Source organism: Panicum hallii, chromosome 6 (genome assembly GCF_002211085.1).
Source record: "Panicum hallii strain FIL2 chromosome 6, PHallii_v3.1, whole genome shotgun sequence".
NCBI classification, from domain to species: domain Eukaryota; kingdom Viridiplantae; phylum Streptophyta; class Magnoliopsida; order Poales; family Poaceae; genus Panicum; species Panicum hallii.
In genome coordinates, this window is record NC_038047.1 from 2,916,911 (window position 1) to 2,936,007 (window position 19,097).

Genomic DNA, 19,097 nt, shown 5'->3' on the forward strand with positions numbered 1-19,097 from the left:
AACTGGATCAGACCAATTCCAGTCGACGTCCTGGACTCCTGGTTGCTCACTTACAGAAGTACAAGTCCTTTTTTTTCTAAAAAAAGAGATATCTAAATCCAAACGGGTGTGACCGGCCAAGCAAAAGAACAGTGGATGGATGATGCGTTCTACATGACCTTAGGCACGTTGCTTATTAAAATCACGCACCGATCTACAATTTGCTCATCTATTCCTCACGCAGCATGGTTAAGACGTAAAAGAGAAAGGAAAGAAAAATAAGGGTTACATGCATAAAATCATCCACATCCACGGTGGCAAAATATATCCATATAACCGTAAATACACATATTTGATAAATTTTTAAAGCACGTAAAGTTTCCATCTAAATTTTTAGTTGGTCCATCTTATATCATTGACAGGTGAGTCTTAGTCCATTCTGTATGCGAGTCGGACCAACCCCTCCATCCACGATTCGATCACGTAGATCGTACAGGTAACTGCACCAATCCGATATTTGTACCAACTTTATCCGTAGCAACGCACGTGCATATTTACCTAGTTCGACAAATTCGTGTATTTGTACTTTTTGCTACTTGCTGTATCAAACCATACAAGTTGCTGTATGATGAGTATAATTTACTCTAAAATTAATTAAAATTAATTAGAATTAACTATGACCACTATTGGTTCGTGGATCATCACCAACCAAACATCTTCACTTTTCGTAAGCAAGCAAACACGTTTTCACACTTAATTTCTGAAACATGCCATGGTTGGAAATTACAATAATTATGGACGCTTAAGGTGTCCATTTTGACGGTCTCCTGGTTAGGGTTAAATTAGTCAATAAAAATCGACGTTGCAATTGCAAGTGGCAACCAAACAGCTTGCTGAGCTGAGAGCTCCTATTTTCTCATTCCCCATTTCCCCCCCTCAAATCCGATAACAAAAGGGGGCTCTCGGCCGCCGCCGCCAATGGCGACCCTCCTCCGGCGATCCGCCACCCCGGCGCGCCAGCTCCTCCTCCCGCGCCACCTCGCCGCCGCCGGCTCCGCCCCCGCCTCGTCCCGCGCGTTCTCCCGCTACTACCCCCGCGACGACAACGCCAGGTAAAACCCCACCTTCCTTGCTCGCTTCCTTTCGGAACCTTCGAGAAGGCGATGTTGGAGCCCCAGCGTGCTTGTTGCTTTCAGGTACGATCCGCCGGGCACGCCGGTGAACTGGGGCGTGGCCATTGTCCCAGAGAAGAAGGCGTTTGTGGTGGAAAGATTCGGCAAGTACATCAGGACCCTTGGCTCCGGGATCCACCTGCTGATCCCTGCTGTTGACCGCATCGCCTACGTGCACTCGCTCAAGGAGGAGGCCATCCCCATCCCCAACCAGTCCGCCATCACCAAGGACAACGTCCTCATACAGATCGATGGCGTGATCTACATCAAGGTATGCGACCAACTCTCCACCCCGCCTTCTCGAATCTCGTGATTCATTACCATGATTGGGTGATGCTGTTGGTTGCTGGTGCTTTGGCGCTTCCCATGCGTTATGGTGAAGACCTCTGGGAACTGAATTGGATGTTATAGACTTCGTTTGAGTGCCATTCAACTTTGGTTGGTACTAGTAGGGACTACATGGTACATGAGCAGGGCCTTACACAATGAAAAGGAAGTTGTTTAAAAGGTCAGGATTTGTAAAGCTGTAGAATTTTTGTATAAGCTGAATTGATTGCTTCGAGATACCAGTGAGAAAGATAGTTGCTTTCAAGAATTCTTAGTTGCACAGCAAGCAGTTATATGAAATGTATGCATCCTGCATCCTTTTTGCGATTTACAGTTTTGGTTTGGTAGCTTCTAAGTTAAATTCTATTGAAACCTGATCTTTTTTCTTGGGTTCAATCCAAACGTAAGATCCAAATTGTAAATGTTACTTCTAGCTTGGCTGTTGTGGAAGGTATCATGGGAAGGTTGTACTATGAGAACTTGAGAAGTTATTGTGAGTCTCAATAAACTGTTATGCCCTTGTGATATAAGCTTTATGGGATTCAAGGTTTGTTCTGTTTTGGATAGGATAGAAAACATTTCATTTTCCACAGGGGTTTCTGGAATGCCATGTTTTATTTATATTTCCCATCAATGCTAGTTGAAGATGCTTGATGAACAAATGAAGAAGAAGAGATGACTGATACTTATTGTTTGTCAGTATATCTGGTGATGCCATTAAAAGTGGCAATAGAGCCTTTAAAACTTCATTTTTGGTGTGTTTAGTTGTTGAATGGTGTTACTCGGTTTTTAGTCAGTAGTTGATGGTGTTTTTTAGTGTAGTCAGGTTTGCAGCCCAGTGTGCTGCAACTCGGCTATAATAGTCACTGGAGTGAAAAAAAGAGACGGGAAGGGGCAGACAGCCCTCGTACTTTGATTTAAGAAGGAGGCATGGCTTGAACCCGCGTTAATAGTCGCTGGAGTAGAACTGCTGTAGTTCTGTGGTACCGAGTGTGCTGTAATTTCAATTTAGACCTGCTGTGAAAAATGTAATTTAGATTGTCTGTCTTGAGAGTTGTGTCCAGGTGATGTCATTGTCTGTGTCAAGTTCTTTCTTTGCTGATCCTCTTACCATTCAAGTCTATTTAATGTCTTGGGTCATTTTTGCTGATCAGGTTGTTATACCAGCACTAACTTGCAAATATACTCGGTCGTATTTGAGAAACTTGTATAGTCTAGAAAATTAATGTTCCTGCTTCCAATTGCTGAACACTAATTAATGATTTTGTTGAATTTGCAGATCGTTGACCCCTACCTTGCTTCCTATGGCGCGGAAAATCCAATTTTTGCAGTCATACAACTCGCACAAACAACAATGAGGAGTGAGCTTGGGAAAATGACATTGGACAAAACTTTTGAGGAGAGAGATGCACTAAATGAGAACATTGTGGTATGTCATCTTATTTGCAATCGCGAGTTGTTTGTTGTACTTTCTAATGACCATATGGTTGCATTTGGCATGGAGAAAATGCATATGAGGTATGTACTTAAATGAGCAATAGGCTACGTTGAACTCTGACTGCATTACCATACTACTGAAGACATTACATACATATTGAGAAATCACTATTTCGTTTGTTTAGTCCAATCTCCCAGCCCATTAGAAATATGTGTTGCATAGATTTTCTAGATAGTAAAGTGAGAGCCAATTTATTAGAGAACCTTTATGAAGCACATAGATCATGGAAGGGTGACTCGGGAAGAACATTTGAAACACATGGAAACCGACTTTTTATGTGCTTACTGTTTTCTGCTAATTTTTCTGCCAGAGGGCCATCAATGAGGCAGCAACAGATTGGGGCCTGAAGTGTCTCCGTTATGAAATCAGTATGTCCTTTTCCTCTTCATCTTTGAATTATGGAGAGGGCCATCAATTTTTCTACTTCTCATGTTTTAAAATTGATGATGCAGGGGACATATCTCCTCCACATGGTGTTAAGGTGGCTATGGAGATGCAAGTTGAAGCAGAAAGGAAAAAGCGTGCCCAAATCCTTGAAGCAGAAGGGAAAAAACGTGCCCAAATCCTTGAATCAGAAGGTAGTGACTGCACAACCCTATTCATCTTTAGATTGATAAGTGATTCTAATTCTTCCTCTGGAAAAAGGATAATCTGGTGACATCCTTATAATATTCTGTTAGTTTATCCTGTAAATTCATTCCAAATGCTTTTCTTTTGACGTAACCTGTATGCAAGAGCAACTTGTGACGTTGTTGGAGTACATAATGCAGTTGACATTTTTATTTTGTTTTATCTTGTTCTCCGTTTCCTTAAATTAGTTCAGCATGCATCATCTCACAACTAATTTGCTCAATTTTGCCTTTTTTCCTGTAAACAATTTGCCTGTTTTCTTCTTCTGAAAGGGGTTAAAATATTTTTTATTTTCTCATCCATGAGGAGTTTACTTATATTTGTTAATGAACACCAGGTGAGGCCGGAGCGGTTCTTGCCTTATCAGAAGCTTCAGCTCGTGGAATTAGATTGGTTTCAGAGGCTATGACAACTAAAGGCAGTACTAAGGTATCATGATTTCTTAGATTACTACCCTACCTCCCCTACCATTGTAGTGAAGTTATGAATCAAAATGGTTCCTTGCTCATCTGAATGCTAACAATTTTTATCTCACTGATAGGCTGCGAACCTGAGAGTTGCAGAGCAATACGTCAGAGCCTTCTCTCAAGTGGCCAAAAAGGTGAAGATGATGAAGTACCCCTATTTGGTGTTTTCATTTACGGCTGCTTTACGCCCCTTGTGTATTCAAGTTGCTGATGTTTTGCTATTAAATCCAGGGCACCACTGTTCTGCTTCCAAGTGATGGTGGCAATCCGTCAGCTTTCGTGGCCCAGGCTATCAAGATCTTCCAGCAACTCCAGGCCAACAACCCCCAGTTAGACGAGCTGGAGGAATCAGAAGGAGAGACCGGTCCTGCTGAAACAAGCGAGATGCCACCACTCATCCCCGATGCAGATCCTGGGACGAACTTCTCGCTCCAACGCCGCAAGAACAAGATTTGAGTTGCACTCGAGTGCCTGAAGGAAGTCCCTTTTTTTTTATCTCTTATTGTTCTGCAAACATGGGAGTGTCACTGATAACACCAGTAGCACTAGTTTTCTGAGTCTGAGAAAGTTAAATGTTCAACGGAGAAGTTAGGATGCCTAGGCAATTGGTTTCTAGGAGATAAATGCAAGTTTGGTGACCAGAGAGGAAGATTTTGTTCCAGGGAAGGTTAAACTTTGGCTCGTTCTTAATCTGATGGGAATTTGTAAAAATGCCAGGTTAGTCTATCGTTGGTGAAACGAAGTACACGTGATGGCAATGTTTTCGTTGATGCCTTCTGTTACTCTGGTTTTTCCTTGTTCTCCTTAGTTTACCCAGTTCACTTAACCTGTAGCTTGCTTGCTGAACGTGGCTCAGATGGATGAATAGATGGTTGGTGTTCTGCTGAGAAACCTGATTTGTTCAGTATTTCCATATGGTCGAGGCTCAGATTGTGTTCCTGGTTTCTGTTGTTTCGCTGCCATGGAAAGGGGCAGATAGTGGAAGGTGATCTTGATGTAGCTATTGCAGACTGGTCTGCTTCTGAGTCCTTCACATATGCTGAATGTCTTGCACCTGGCTAGCCAAGGCAACTTCAAGATGCTCATTGCACATCTTCTTGCTGCGGACTCTGCAGAGAGTAAGCTTATATATAACATGGCTCAGCCTGAGAACTAGAACTGGAGTCGAAACCACAATTGGTAAGCGGCAGCAGTCTCTACCGCTCCTTCTCGGCAAAATCACTTGGTACAAAACAATTTGATTTGATTGCCTTTCCAAACTCAGTACAAGGCAACAGCCAGCAGCATGATCCGGAAAGTTGGAAATGCTCTTGTCAGTAACGTTGCGCCCACAGATCCGAGAACCATACGGGTTTCTCCACCGCCGCCGCGGCAGATGATGGTGGCCAGACTTCTCCCGCGACCCGCCGCCGCCGGCTCCGCTCCCGTATCAACCGTCCCTGGCGTGGCTCGCCACCATCTTGTCCGAGTCCAGCGTGTCCAGGCGCAGCCAATGTTCAGTACTGCTAGATTTGTGTTTGAAACAATTTCCTGTGATTGAAATTCTATTGTCATGAACAACCATTATTATAGAAGAAAGTGACAGTCAATATTCAGTTTTGAAGAACAGATCGCCGTTCCCTGTGTTTCGAAATGAAGGGAGTGCCATGTAAAAGAAAGGAACCGGCAACTGCTGCTTTGCTCTGTCTGACGATGGCGTTCAATCTGAAGAAGGTTCAGTACACTGAAGACGGCGGGAAGTTGGGCTCAAGCTTAAGAGCTGGTCAGAACCAATCCAGGCCAAGCAGGTTATGAAACCCAGCTCCATCGAAAGTAGGTTGGTTTGCCAAGTACTCACCATGAGCTTGCACGAGTTCCTCCCGCTCTCCTTCACCTCTTCACCCAGAGGTAAATAATGTTTCTCCGAAAACCGATTGACCACTCTTGACTCATCTATACTGTTCTGCCATCACCAACCTCGAATTAACATCATGAATATTTGCACGAATCACCGATTCCAGGCAGGAACTCTTTCCACTACCAACTTTGAATATGGCGCCCAGTTTGGATACAAAGTATTTTTGTAGTTTTGGAGGAATACCACAGTTTTGCTAAATACTTTGGTATTGAAACACAAGGAGGCGTTTGGATGCCAAAAATTTGCAGCTTTGAAAACTACTGTATTGCCAAAACTACAGTTTTTTTGGAGTTTAGAAAACTTCACCCAGACCCTCTTTTTTCTAGACAGAACTTGTGCTCAACGCGCATGCACAGTTTTTATCAGGCACGTCTTTTCGTTTGCATGCATACTCCAATTATACCTACTGAACCTTGCAGAAAATAAATAAAATTTCTTCACCCCTGCTGGCATCTTCTCTGGGTTCTGTTGTGCCTGCTTTCCTGATCTGTCCCTTTATTTTCCTTCTTCCAAATCGTTTTAATTATTTGTTTAATATGGTTGCAATTAATGCTTAGCCTCTGGATATAAAGTGCATGAGTTCAGTACGAAATGGAGATACAATTAGTATGAATGATGATAACAAAGAGGATGGAAGATCAAAAAGATAAACAATACAGAGTAACTAAGACACGAAGAAGTTTAATCCAATGGAGATTATTCAGATTAGTAATGGAACACGTTAGCTCAACTCTTACATGGAGTATATACGTCTGCCCAACATCTATATAGGAATGTTTTAACGGCCTAATCCTAAATTATGAAATAGTGTCACCAATACTACATTCAGCCAAACATGTCATTGTATTTCACTTTTTTGCTAAAACTGAGAAAAACTGTGGTTTTGAAATACTACAGTATTGAGTGGCTTTGGTTTTGGAATTTGTAGTGTCTCAATACTATGGTTTTTGGAAACAGCAACATCCAACCTCTTCCCGAATTAAGAGCTCCTCACTGAATGGTGAGGATCATCAAAAGCTGAGCATGGGTACAAGCAACTGAGACAGAGCATTCTGCAGACCACATGCAAGAATTGAAATGTTTCAGCAAACAAACACAGGCAGCGGCGGAGGACCAGCATGGGTAGGTATGGCCAATGCCATACTTTATTTTTTTTGATAAATACACTACATATTTATCTATGTACCTTATTTTATTATACTCTAATGGATAATACGTGCTCAAATTTATTACCCGTCATACCTCAAATTTAATTCGTCCTCCGCTACTGAACATAGGGGGATATAGATTTAACACAATAGCTCTTATAAGCATTTAGGGATGATCAACTTACAAACATAGTTCAGAGAATCAAGGGACTGACAATCTCACCAATGCGAGAAACAAGACTCATTACCGCTAACTCCAACCCTATTCTCCACTCCAACTAACAGAACGGCAACAACTGACACTAGCTCCAACAACATCCAACAAAAGACAGTCACCACCGTTTTACTGACCAACGTTATGGAGGCTGAACACTAGGTAGAGAACAACCAGACACCAAACAATATTACACACAAACATGGTGTGGGTTGACAGATTTTGCAGTCCCAGCTGGAGTTTGGCCAGCAATCCTTCAACCTCTCGACTTCTTTGCACCCCAGGTAGCTAAGCAAAAGATTCGTACCCATGTCCTGTGGCTCAGCAAGGGATGCCAGGTACGCCGCCTGATCCATTTCGTACCCATGAACATGCCCCCATGCATGGATCACCGTCCTTGTCATGGCTCACCAGCTTCTCTACCACACGCGTGTTGAGGCTCAGGCATACATCTCGCTCCTCTGGTGGTCACTGTACCCAGCAACGGTGGAGAAGAACCACCGGCCACCGCAGCCTAACACTAACGAGGGAGAGGAAGAAGTGGGTCCGGATGAGTTTAGGAAGGTGGGAAAACAGCTGCGATTTTTTTTCTGCCGTTTTGCCACTTGTGCTGCTTTGGTTAACGAATCCCATATGGGAGTCAATGAATATGCGGGACGATTTGAATGTCATCTGAGCTAATGACACATGCAGGATCGTGTGACATGTGGGTCCAAATGGTAAATTGGCAAAGTCCATTCTTTAAATCAGCAAAATCCTGAAGGAGGCAGTTAGATCGAGATCCCTCTCTACATAGCTTTACCGTTAGATCTCCCTCCATATAAAATCTCGCGTGGACCCTGCCTTATCCATCTTCTTCCTCCCCCGCGCAACTTCCTCCCGCATCCTGTTGCCTTGCCGCCGTCACTTCTCACGCCTCAACCCCAGCCGCCCCCGCAACCCCATTTGCTGCCCTCGCCGCCCCACCTCTCCCGGCCCCCGTCGCCCGACCGGCTCCGGCGGCGACGGCACTGTGGAGCCACCGCTCTCGACCCTAGCCGTCCTCATCGGTGGAGATGCTGCCTGCATCCACGTAGATTGCCGGAGTTAGCGGCCCCGCCGCCTCCATCGGCCACCGGTTGTCTCTCACCTTCCTGGCGGGCGGCGTCCCTGCCGTACCGCCCACAACCCACCTCCAACACCGGGCCGGCAGCTACCCCCGGAGCTACCTCTATCCTCAGCAGCAAAGGTAGCCCCAAACCTCTGAACCCTAACCCTAAAGCGATGTCCATCGCTAGAGCTTCTATGTTATTTTTTTCGCGGTAGAGTTACTTTCTCTAGTGTGCTTTTATAAAAGTAAAGAGAGAGATCTCGAGATACCTTTACATGGAGAGGCCTCTCCGTGTAGTTTTTGGGAATCCCAAATGCCTTGATTTGATGTAGGGCCTGCCTCATCAAATAGGCATTCCACTTTACTAGAATTTGATAAATTATTTTTTGCTACATATGTGTAGCATGAATTTCAATAAAACAGACATATTAACGTGGGTACTTTTCGGCTAAATAAATTTAGCAAGATAAGGGGGGAAAAACTTGCTACATATCTTTTCATGTGAAAACTCTAAAAAACCATGTAAATGCCCAGCACCACCCTTTTTGGCAATGGCGGCTTACATGAAGTTCTAGGGTATCGGCAGAGTTAAATGACGAGAAGCTCGACTCTTTGACACAGGCTCTAATAGCAATGACTAGCAGAGAACGCGCATTTAGATAGAAATTATATAAGCTTTACATATTTCCTAGTTTTTAGATCTTAATGCACCTTTTCTTCGTACAACATGGCCATTTCAGAGGACTGATGCCGCTACCGAGACAATTATAACCAGTCTTCGATGCTGAGAGTAAATGAATCACAACCAAGTCCTAGCATGCAACATAAAAAAGTAAGTCCTGACAGAATTGCGAGCTCTTCAGTGAATGATGTGGGGGGCTCATCGTAACCTGAGCCGAGTACAAGCAACTAAGGACAACATTCTGCTGACGAGTAGATCAATAATTCACCAATGCAAGAAATGAAATGTTCCAACGAACACCAGGGGATATAGATTCAACATAATTAATATCAAAGCATTGGGTTACCAGCTTACAAGCATAATTCAGAAAATCAAAAGGGGCCGACAATCTCACATTATGCGACAAACACGACTCATTACCACCAACTCCAACCCTATTCTCCACTCCAACTAACAGAACGGCAACAACTGACACTAGCTCCACCAACATCGAACAAGAGACAGTCACCACTTTTACTGACCAACATTGTAGATACTAGGGAGAGAACAACCAGACACCAAAGCAATACTGCACACAAACTTGGTGAGTATTGACAGATTTTGCAGTCCCTCCTGGTGTTTTGGTAAGCAATAACTCGACCTCTCGCAAACTTCTTTGCACCCTAGGTAGAAAAGCGATCGTCACATATCCTCCATGCCCTCTGGCTCAGCAAGGGATGCCAGGTATGCTGTCTGATCCATTTCGTACCCGTGAACATACGCCCAAGGATTGCTGTTCCTGTCATCGCTCACCAGCTTATCAACCACCCGGGTCTCGAGGTTCAGAACATACATCTCACTCCTCAGGGGGTTACTGCCAGAGATGGTTGAGAAGAACACAGCCCCACTCTTCTCGCAGAACCACCGCAGCCTAACATTACCCACATCTTCAGGCAAGGATTGTTCTACCTGAATCAACTCCTCCGTATCCCACCAACTATGGTCAGTGCAGGTGGTTACGCGTATGGGGACCCTCCGATTAGCTGGCCTAAGGGACATGCGGTCGAGCTGGATGGCACAGAGCATGCCGTTTGGCGACAAGCCCATCAAGGTGTTTAGCATATCGAAAGTCTGGCCATTTCCGGACCGAGGCATGCTTACCACCGTTGACTGCAGCGTTGCAAGGCACAGCACGAACACCACGTTCTTGGACAGCCAATACACTAGCCTGCCACCATAGCCCACAACACCATTATGAGTCAAACTGTCATCAGTCAAACCCATCTGAATATTTCCTAGTCTGGCGTTGGTCACCTTTGCCTCTTCGCTCCAGCTGCCTTCTTCGGACGAGTAGCTCCGGAACGCGGTGAAGCCACATCGGGTGTACTTGTACACCAATACCAGGCGGAAGTACGAGGAGGACCGAGGTGGGTCTATTGTCTTCTCATCGCGGTCGTCTGCGGTGAGCACCGTGCAAGCGTAGTACCCAAGGCCGTCCTTGCCTCCGAGGTGTGGCAAGACGTGCACTACGCCTGCCATGGGGTTGCAGACGCAGAGCTTGAGTGCCCTGTCATGCTTCACGCCCCGGAGGTCGACGACAAGGAGGCCGTTCCTGGAGGCCACTATGCGCGAAAAGCCATCGAACAGCCCGTCATCGACTAACGTATTCAGGGACAGCGGCTGCTGCTGGAGGAGGCCGGGGAAGCGGCGCGACGCGAAAGCTGTTGGCACGAACCGCGGCGCGTCCACCTGGTAGTTGAAGAAGCCGAGGGCTAGGGGGCCGATGAACCTGCCGGGCGGCCGCCGAGGTGTGCGGCAGAGGAACGCGGCTTCCGCGGACACCAGGCGGCGCCAGCAGCGGCAGGTGGCCGCGCAGCGGACGAGGTCGGCGAGGTCGGGGACGCGGGCGAAGATGACGAGGAGGAGCTCGTCGGTGAGCCGCGTGCCGTTGTCGTCGGCCCGGCGCGCCCGCTTGGAGGGGTCACGGCGGAGGGCGGAGAGCCAGCCTCTGCCCCCGCGCAGGTCCGCCGCCGCAGCGGCGGACGAAGAGAGCGACGCCAGTGACGAGACGCGGGGACGCCGCGCCGGCCCCCTGCAGATAGATCTTTACATTAAACTATCATCTTTGAACTCAAAACGAAGAACTTTGCACCCAGATCGAAGACCTGCGGACTCAAACCGGATAAATCTAGACTCGAGTCGGAGACACTTGCACTTAAAACAGCCGTGAACTCTGTACAAGAACAGGAGCTATAAACCCTAAATCCCCTTAAAACATTCGGGTTCGGGGCGCGTACGAGAGGCAAACCTGGCCGACGGCGGCGGGGTGCTACGGCGCTCCACTCAGAGGGCGAGATCTGAATTCTGCATGGCTCGCTGTAGAACTCGAGGGATCGAGAACTGAACCGAGGGACCGAGAAGAGGTAGAACTGTGGAAGTGGAGGAAGGGGATCGGAGCCGCCGCCGATTCGACTTCTCGTACTGCTCGCACGATACCGCAGACGCTCGGCTGTGGGGCCAGCCTCAAATAGAAGTTCCGCTTGTTCCGTGTGAATTTTAGCCAGTGTCTGGATCCAAAGTGCAAAAGGGTAAAAAGGCAAAAATTTTGCTATTTGCTAAAAGTGGCAAAAATTTTGCCATTAGGGGTGTTTGGATCCAAATGGTAAAAGTTTTAGCAAAAGCTCAATTAAATCTCTTTTCTCCTTTTTGCCATAAGGTGTTTGGGTCCAAATGGAAAAAAAAAAGAGCAAATTTTTTATTGTTTCCTTTTGCTATCTGTTTTTGCTGTTTACTTTTTGCCATAGGGTGTTTGGGTCCAAATGGAAAAAAAAGAGAAATTTTTTTTGCTATTTGTCCTTTTACCAAAGGATCCAAACAGGCCCTTAGAACGTCTTGCTAATATTAGAAGTTGCTTCAAATTAAACTACCTTCGAAGAAAGTTCATAATATATTATCTCTATTTGATTCTTCACCTAATTTAAATTTTACAAAACATTGGAGGGGTTTTGTCACCAATCCATTGATTCTTCTGTACGAAACATTTTCATTTTTATTTGGATGTGGACTCCAAGGGGAGGGGATTTATGCATGGAGCTTTAATGTAAAGATGGAATGGTTGCATTCCAAGTCGATATACTCAAGCATTTTCTCAGCCCCTCTTGCCCGGCATAATTGATATATTTGCTCTCATACATACTTGCACGGCGCACATAATTATCCGATGAAATTATAAATACTTCTCAGAAATGGGCTTGAGCAAGTAGACGGTTTGGCAGGTAGATGAGATTCCAATTCAAAATAAAAAAATTAAAAACAATAGAAGTAACATATACTTCAAAAAAAGTTCAAAATTTTTTACGGTGAAGAACAACTTAAATATAACCTATTTTTAACTAGCTAGACTCAAAAGGAAATGACCAAGAAAAATACGATTGCTAGACTGGGGAGAGGCAACAAACGATATTGTCGAAACCACCCTGGCGTCTCACGTGCCCGGGCAAAATGAGAGTTGGACTTGTGCGGCCTGGATTGGCGGCAATGCAGCGACATGTCCTTCTGCCTTGGCCCTTGACGACGGCAACGCCCAAGAAAGAAGAGGTTGGCAGGATGGCGTTCTCTCATCGGAGATAATGGCGAGACACCGTACCTTGACGCGAAGCAAAGAGAGACAGTGTGGGACGCGGAACCGTTGCGACGGCCTCGTGCTGGCCTGAAAGCTCGACCTGCAGCACCTCGAAGCCCATGCCGGCGTTCAACCGCGCCGCGGCGACGGCCGCCGTCTGTGTGACTGTGCCCACCTCGTCGTTGAAGACGATCGAAGGCAACGTCTCCCTAATCAGCCGGAACACGTCGTGCACCATCCTTGGCCCCTTTCGAGCACACATTCATGCAAACGACGAACTACACCCTCAGTTGCTCTCATATTTTATTTTGAACCATTCTAACAAAGACTTCAGGAGTAAGATGAACCTCAGTTGCTCTCATATTTTGTTTTGAACCATTCTACAGCTGTACACACTAGAATCAGTAAGAAGCTGACACCTAACAGCATCCATTAGTTAATGAAATAGACGTGACAACACTAAAGAATTATTCATGTACTAAGTATAGTTTCTCAGGTTAGAGGCAAATACAATGGCATCAAGGTTCAGAATACTGAATGTCTTGACAGAAATATGAATTTCAATAAATTCCAATGACAGTAACTTTTGCAAAGACAGATAATAGGATATCCTAATGACAGAAATATTGTATACCAATCCTTTAATTTCTGCATGTGCAGGTACGCAGCGCATCTACATACCGAGTGAGCGTGTAATACTGATCTGCAAGTCTATCTTATCAATGGATCACCTCTGTCATGTCATCTCTAAATCAAATTAATGCCTGCAATTTATGTTTAAGCTTGTAGTTCAGAGCTAGACAAGATCAACGCCTTACTGTAAACCAGTACCCCGCTTATTTTTCACTAGCGACCTGCGTTAGATTCGACGCTTGGGCAAGACGGTTCCGGATCACGATTGGCGGAAATGAACTAATGGACAGATACACGAGACATGCATACTAACACACCTGGCCTCCCTTTTGAAAAAGGCCAAATTTGCAGAACATGTTGAAATCCGTTGAGTGGACAATTTACATAAACATCGAACGTGAACGTTTATGAGAGCATGTGCTGTACTTCAAGGAACACTAGTGCCAGCTTCCTGTGTTTCATGCTCCGCCTTGTCAGCTTTGATCCGAGCCATTTGGGAGGTCAGTAGCTGATGCACTCTTTCTTTTAGCTGGAGAGATAGCGAAGCACGTTAGTCTACACAAAGACCCTGGCAATTAATCTGTCGCGAGGCCGACAGGTATATATTGAACTTATAGATGACTCAGTATGAGGCTGGCACGAGAATAACAAACCTCTTTGACGCCGATTTCACTCTGCACAGATACCTGGAGGGCGCCTTCTGGACCGAATCTTCTGTACTGTGCCACTTCTTCATCAGCGCCATCAAGGCTCATGGGCGCTTTCTTGCCCAAAAGATCGCATTTGGAGATAACATCGATCCATAGGCGACCACCAAACCTTTCCTTTATATGCTTGTACGTGATATACTGCAAAAGAACACTATGTTTATTACAAACCCTATGAAGAGCAGGAAAGCAAATCTTGTGATCTGGGCAAGCTTGCATGATTTGTATCCGCTGGAGTATAAATGGGCAAATGGCACCAAAAGCTTTCAAGAAGTAAAGCAAACATGTACCTGATCAGCCACTGAGGTTCCACAGTCTTCAGATAGATCGTGAACATACAGGACAGCGATTGGTAGATAAGAAAGGACGGCAAGTGTCAACCTCTCTATATTATTTCTGTCATCTGTCAACCCCAAAACAATAACGGATCAGAGCTTTTGGTGCAAACGTATGTGCCTATAGCAAGAATAAACTAAACCGCAAAGAGAGATGGCCTATATTCTAAGTAAATGCTAATTAAATGCTAGTTGCATTAGAAACCACATCTGTTACCGTATTGTTTGTTTATTATCCAAGTACAAGGGAAAGTTAATCCTCTAGACACAAAAAGAGTGCCACACATTTACACATGAAAGGTACACAACCTCTGAGGTGACTAATTTAAGAACCAGAGTCTTAACTCACCATCATGCCTCGTAAGTAGTCCTGGAGTGTCCGTAACCTGCAAAAGGATGCCTTTGTCAAGTGTCAAAAAGAAGAAGAAGCAAAATTGGTGTGAAATCTAATGGCTCAATGTGCAGGGTAGGCAGAAAGGAAAATGCTTGAACCTGAAAACGCTCATGATTGGATACAATGTGACCCATTAGAATCCCTCTTGTCGTGAATGGATAGCTGCAGACCTGCAGAATGTGAGTAAAATGAGAAATGGAAAGGAATTCAGTAATGAGCTAACTGTACAGTACAGAGAAGACTACTATAGACATCAATGCTTGAATGGTGACATAGAACAAACTCAAGAATCAGAACCAAGAGAGACACATATTTCCTAGAATGTATCTTAGGTTGATGATATAGAGAAGAAGCAAAGCCTCCCAAAGATATTAATTCCAGAAAGAGATTCTTTAGTACAGGAACCTAATAGATAAGGCATGAACATTGGAAACTTCTGTTTAATATAAATAGTAACTAGTAACAACAGCGAACAAGTCAAACAAGCCAACCACAACTATTATGATTAATTACACATTAGCAATAGACAATTGCTTGCGAAACTGTGTCTACCATCTACCAACATAAAAGACAACTAAGCAGAGCATTACCTCAGGTTTTCCAGATGATAATATGCAAACTAATGATGACTTCCCCACATTAGGTGATCCAACTAGACATAGTGTTGGTATATGTAGATCAACAACAGGCATAGAACGCAAAGCCTGCAGTAACTCAAAGATTAGTTTGATGTCCTTAATCTAGCCATAAATAAAATATATATATAAGTCTAAATAAGAGCAGAAAAAATGAACTATGAGAAATCAAAATCATTCTTCTCAACTTAAAAGAAAGACAACTGCAGTTAATACCTTTGCTACGTTTACTAAATCATCAATGGCATGCTTTCCATGTTGGAAAGCTTCTTCAAGTCTCTTTCTGCCCTGCACAAGTAGACAGCCACAAAAGTAAATCATTAGCAATACAACCAGAGATTCAATTCCAGAAAATTTTAATAATGATCCATAAGATACTGAGTTACTGACAAAGGATCAAGAACAGCAGTCATTTATACAAGTAAAGACTTGAAAACAAACCTCAGTGAGGCGCTCCTCTGCTTCACGTTTTGTTGTTGACTGTCAAAGTCAAATATATAAATCAGGAATAAGATTACATGCTATTTTATGAGAATGTCAAAACATAGAGATGTACAAATCAGATTATAGACAGAACAGCATCCCACATTTTCCCTGTAATGTTTTACTAGAATGTAACACTGGCTTTGAGAGTAATTTTCAGGACCTTATGATTTCATTAGGCATAAGAAAGAACAAATTGTTATCATTGTGAAAATTCAAACGATGCTTTTGAAACTTTCTAAAGTAAGATCATAATTATTCATTGGACTGAAAGTATGGTGCCAGTGAGATGGTTTCATAACTAGGATAATTCTGGAACATGTATGCACATAAAAAAGATAACATGGATAACTCTTGAATTTTGGGAGTCAAATTTTTCTGTGTGCCTTATCTCCAAGTAAGCCAGTGCTAATCCCATCAGTTGGAATTGTAAATTAAAATATTAATCAATTGGCATATATTCTAACCTTAGCACACACAGAAGCATGTTGCTTTCCAACAGAAGTAATCCTTTTCCTGAGAGCATCAACTCGTCCTAAAACCTGGCAGGGCACTACCAACAACATCACAATAACTCAAAGAGTGGAAGAGAAAATTATCATAGACACTTCAAGAAAGTATTATCCATGTCAAGTTGATAATTTGTTTATGTGCCATCATGGACAATCTCATACTATTACTCAAAACCAAGAAGACAAAGTACTGCGAGAACTATACCTGCTCATAATAACCCTCCCCAAAAGTCAACTCAATGAGAGACCTCTCATAAGGATGTAAATCTCTCCTCTTAGGGAAGTTTTCTGTGTATGTTCTCAGTGGTACTGAAAGTTCCTGACAAAAGTAGGGACTCTCAGTAATCAAAATGAATGAACTGAGTCAACAAAGCAACAATACAAAGGACTTACTTTCATTAAGGCATCAAGTTGTTTCGCACCTTTGTTCCTTTCACGCTTAGCAATATTTGCTATACCTACATTACAAGCGGATCATAAAGCAAACATCTGGCGTTGAAACCAAATGTTAAGAGAATGATCTTCACTCTTCAGAGCAAAGTGTGATGATAAATGGTAAGGTGAATCATACCCTTTGTTGGTGGCACATTTCTTGATTTCCTCTGTGCAGACATTAGTATATCAGTTGCAGGCATCACCATTGGTATTTTTTGAAATGCACCAACTGTCTCATGTTTCCGCACTTCTCCCTAGAAACAGGTATAAGAAGTAGAATAGCATGTAAGCACAATAATAACTTACACGATGCATTTCAGTTGCAGATGTAACAAATATGGTAATAAGTCTACACTTTTCTTAACAGAAGTAATTGTTATTTTGTGGAATGATTCAACTGAAGAAGTTACAAGTGCATAAGAAATGAGTCAATTAGACAGGGAAAATTAAAGGGAAATGCTTTGTGTAAAACCATTTGAGTAGAACTTAAGTACAACCATGCATCTAAAGTTTTAAACTATCCAGTGTGTTTATGAGTTCTCCATCCAAGTGGTTCTAACCACTAGCCCTGAGTTTACTCAAATGGTTGCAGGTGAGAGGAACTCAAAATTAAATACACCAGGAGCAGGGACCTTCAGTTTTTAGAACAGGCATCAGCTTTAGAATGTTTCTCGTTTCATTTAATAGGATCATGGGTTTCAATGTTCTTCCACGTTGTATATGAAAATTTTCCTTGCTTATAAAATGCGAGAAAATAATTTACCTTTGCACCATCTAACTCCCCCTGTAATCTGTCCTCCATTAAAACACTGCATGTTGTGGAGTGTGCTCGCCGACACAAGTAGACTGCTGAAACCCCCGGTTCCAGAGTTGGTAAAAAACCTGAGTAAAAAGTAGCAACGGTGGAACATATCAATACAATATCTGATAAATAAGATGGCAATACACCACCAGAAAAAGACGTGCGCCCTGCAGAAGCAGCAGAGCTTGGTTTTCTGCAAATAAAAATCGGACTTAGAAGCCTGACTGGCAATGGACGTTTCATCGAACAACTTGCAGGCAGCCATTGCCTAGGACCGAGGAGGCACGCCAACCGCAGCACAAGGGCAACCATCTTCGTGCGAAGCAGCGCCCCTTGCGAGAAGACAAAGTGGCGGTGGCGTGTCCATGGCTAGCTCCACCTGGGCCGTCGCAAATAGAAACGCCGGTGGGAAGAACACCCAGCGCGCGTGGAGGGCAGGAGAGGCGGTGTCGGGCGAGACGAACCTTTGGGGAGGCGACGGTGGTGGGCGCGGCTCGCGGGCATGGAGTGGGAGAGGAGCGCGGTGGTGGTGGTGGTGGTGGTGGGAGGACGAGGAGGAGGGGCTCGCCATGGCTGGCGCGGGCGGAGGTGGAACACCGCGCGGCCTCCCGCTGCGGCTCGCATCGCTGCTCGTTGCTGGCAGCAAAAGCGAGAGCGCTTCTGAACTCTGAAGTCTGTGCCTGCAACGGATATTGCTGGCTCCTCCTCGGATGGAGTAATGCTGCCACGGGCCACGGGCCACCGTATAAAGAGTCGTTTGGCCCAACAAGATTCGTGGGTGAACGCCCGGATTTTCTTCGAGATTTAATGATGTATAGGAAACTTTTTCACGATTTACAATTCAATATTTTCACTCATCATTAGCCCCTTTCGGTCTATGCCTCATTTTTAGATAAACATCGAGAAGCTATTTTTAGTCACAGCTGGTTGCTCAACTCCATAGGGATTTCAGTCTTGGAAGGTACAACACACAAATGACGCGCATCATCAACTCCATGCCGAAGGGTTCTCATGGCCATTCGTTCAAATTGGTCTCTAGTCTCTACTGAAACAACCCATGGGAAAAAAAGAAAAACAAAAACTGTTCTTTTAGGGATTTTCACTTTCCGAAGTTCCTTCATGAAGGCTGTAACACACAAGAACAGACTTACAGACTGCAACCTTTCCTACACCAAATTAGCAGTGAATTGTTCGTCAGTAGTAAGATACCATGACAGCAATCTACCCCTACTTCACGAGTATAAATTTTGGCTGCCTGTGCCTGCACAAATCATTCAACTGAACTTACCAACTCAATCAATCTTGCCGTTCATTGAGAATTTATGCTTAACATCCGACAAATCTGGCTGCCTTCTGCAAGTTACCAATAGATTTTGGAACTGGTAAACTGGTAATAATGCAAATCTCCAGAACCTAATCTGGCTGCCTTCTGCAAGTTACCAATAGCACATTGAGA

General features: G+C 44.2%; 3 protein-coding genes across 4 annotated transcripts; 1 reads left to right on the plus strand and 2 right to left on the minus strand.

Moving 5' to 3' along the window:
* The first annotated feature begins 882 nt into the window (after positions 1-882).
* Positions 883-4,905, plus strand: LOC112898411 (stomatin-like protein 2, mitochondrial). Its single transcript, XM_025966735.1, has 8 exons — positions 883-1,091; positions 1,176-1,422; positions 2,758-2,907; positions 3,287-3,344; positions 3,429-3,554; positions 3,944-4,035; positions 4,148-4,207; positions 4,305-4,905. Exons 1-8 carry the CDS (start codon positions 958-960, stop codon positions 4,527-4,529), a joined length of 1,092 nt encoding a protein of 363 aa, XP_025822520.1. The 5' UTR covers positions 883-957; the 3' UTR covers positions 4,530-4,905.
* A 4,479-nt stretch (positions 4,906-9,384) lies between these two features.
* On the minus strand, positions 9,385-12,943 carry LOC112896869. The gene is made up of 3 exons (XM_025964991.1): positions 12,770-12,943; positions 11,580-11,650; positions 9,385-11,175 (listed from the first exon to the last, which is right to left on the minus strand). The coding sequence occupies exons 1-3, from the start codon at positions 12,941-12,943 to the stop codon at positions 9,786-9,788; spliced, it is 1,635 nt and encodes a 544-aa protein (XP_025820776.1). The 3' UTR covers positions 9,385-9,785.
* Positions 12,944-13,618: 675 nt separating this feature from the next.
* LOC112896998 (nucleolar GTP-binding protein 1) lies at positions 13,619-18,330 on the minus strand. Of its 2 annotated transcripts, none has more exons than XM_025965156.1 (14): positions 18,106-18,330; positions 17,603-17,721; positions 16,976-17,093; positions 16,798-16,862; positions 16,610-16,723; positions 16,360-16,434; positions 15,851-15,889; positions 15,626-15,697; positions 15,365-15,478; positions 14,873-14,944; positions 14,730-14,766; positions 14,336-14,448; positions 13,992-14,186; positions 13,619-13,867 (listed from the first exon to the last, which is right to left on the minus strand). In XM_025965156.1, exons 1-14 carry the CDS (start codon positions 18,263-18,265, stop codon positions 13,766-13,768), a joined length of 1,395 nt encoding a protein of 464 aa, XP_025820941.1. In that variant the 5' UTR covers positions 18,266-18,330; the 3' UTR covers positions 13,619-13,765. The 2 variants fall into 2 exon arrangements, with proteins under 2 accessions (XP_025820941.1, XP_025820942.1); XM_025965157.1 differs by lacking the exon at positions 18,106-18,330 and adding an exon at positions 17,892-18,035 and having other exon boundaries at positions 13,641-13,867.
* Between the last annotated feature and the right edge of the window lie 767 nt (positions 18,331-19,097).

What these genes read in the sequence shown, in the direction of transcription:
- LOC112898411 (XM_025966735.1), top strand. Translation starts at nt 958, where the DNA reads ATGGCGACCCTCCTCCGGCGATCCGCCACCCCGGCGCGCCAGCTCCTC. An exon ending in CCAAATCCTTGAATCAGAAG is followed by an intron (nt 3,555 to 3,943) that starts GTAGTGACTGCA and finishes AATGAACACCAG; the next exon opens with GTGAGGCCGGAGCGGTTCTT. An exon ending in CAACTAAAGGCAGTACTAAG is followed by an intron (nt 4,036 to 4,147) that starts GTATCATGATTT and finishes TCTCACTGATAG; the next exon opens with GCTGCGAACCTGAGAGTTGC.
- LOC112896869 (XM_025964991.1), bottom strand. Translation starts at nt 12,943, where the DNA reads ATGGTGCACGACGTGTTCCGGCTGATTAGGGAGACGTTGCCTTCGATC. An exon ending in AGCACGAGGCCGTCGCAACG is followed by an intron (nt 11,651 to 12,769) that starts GTTCCGCGTCCC and finishes CTTTGGATCCAG; the next exon opens with ACACTGGCTAAAATTCACAC. An exon ending in CCCACAGCCGAGCGTCTGCG is followed by an intron (nt 11,176 to 11,579) that starts GTATCGTGCGAG and finishes ATCTATCTGCAG; the next exon opens with GGGGCCGGCGCGGCGTCCCC.
- LOC112896998 (XM_025965156.1), bottom strand. Translation starts at nt 18,265, where the DNA reads ATGCGAGCCGCAGCGGGAGGCCGCGCGGTGTTCCACCTCCGCCCGCGC. An exon ending in AAATGTGCCACCAACAAAGG is followed by an intron (nt 16,863 to 16,975) that starts GTATGATTCACC and finishes CTTGTAATGTAG; the next exon opens with GTATAGCAAATATTGCTAAG. An exon ending in ACTACTTACGAGGCATGATG is followed by an intron (nt 14,449 to 14,729) that starts GTGAGTTAAGAC and finishes TGGGGTTGACAG; the next exon opens with ATGACAGAAATAATATAGAG.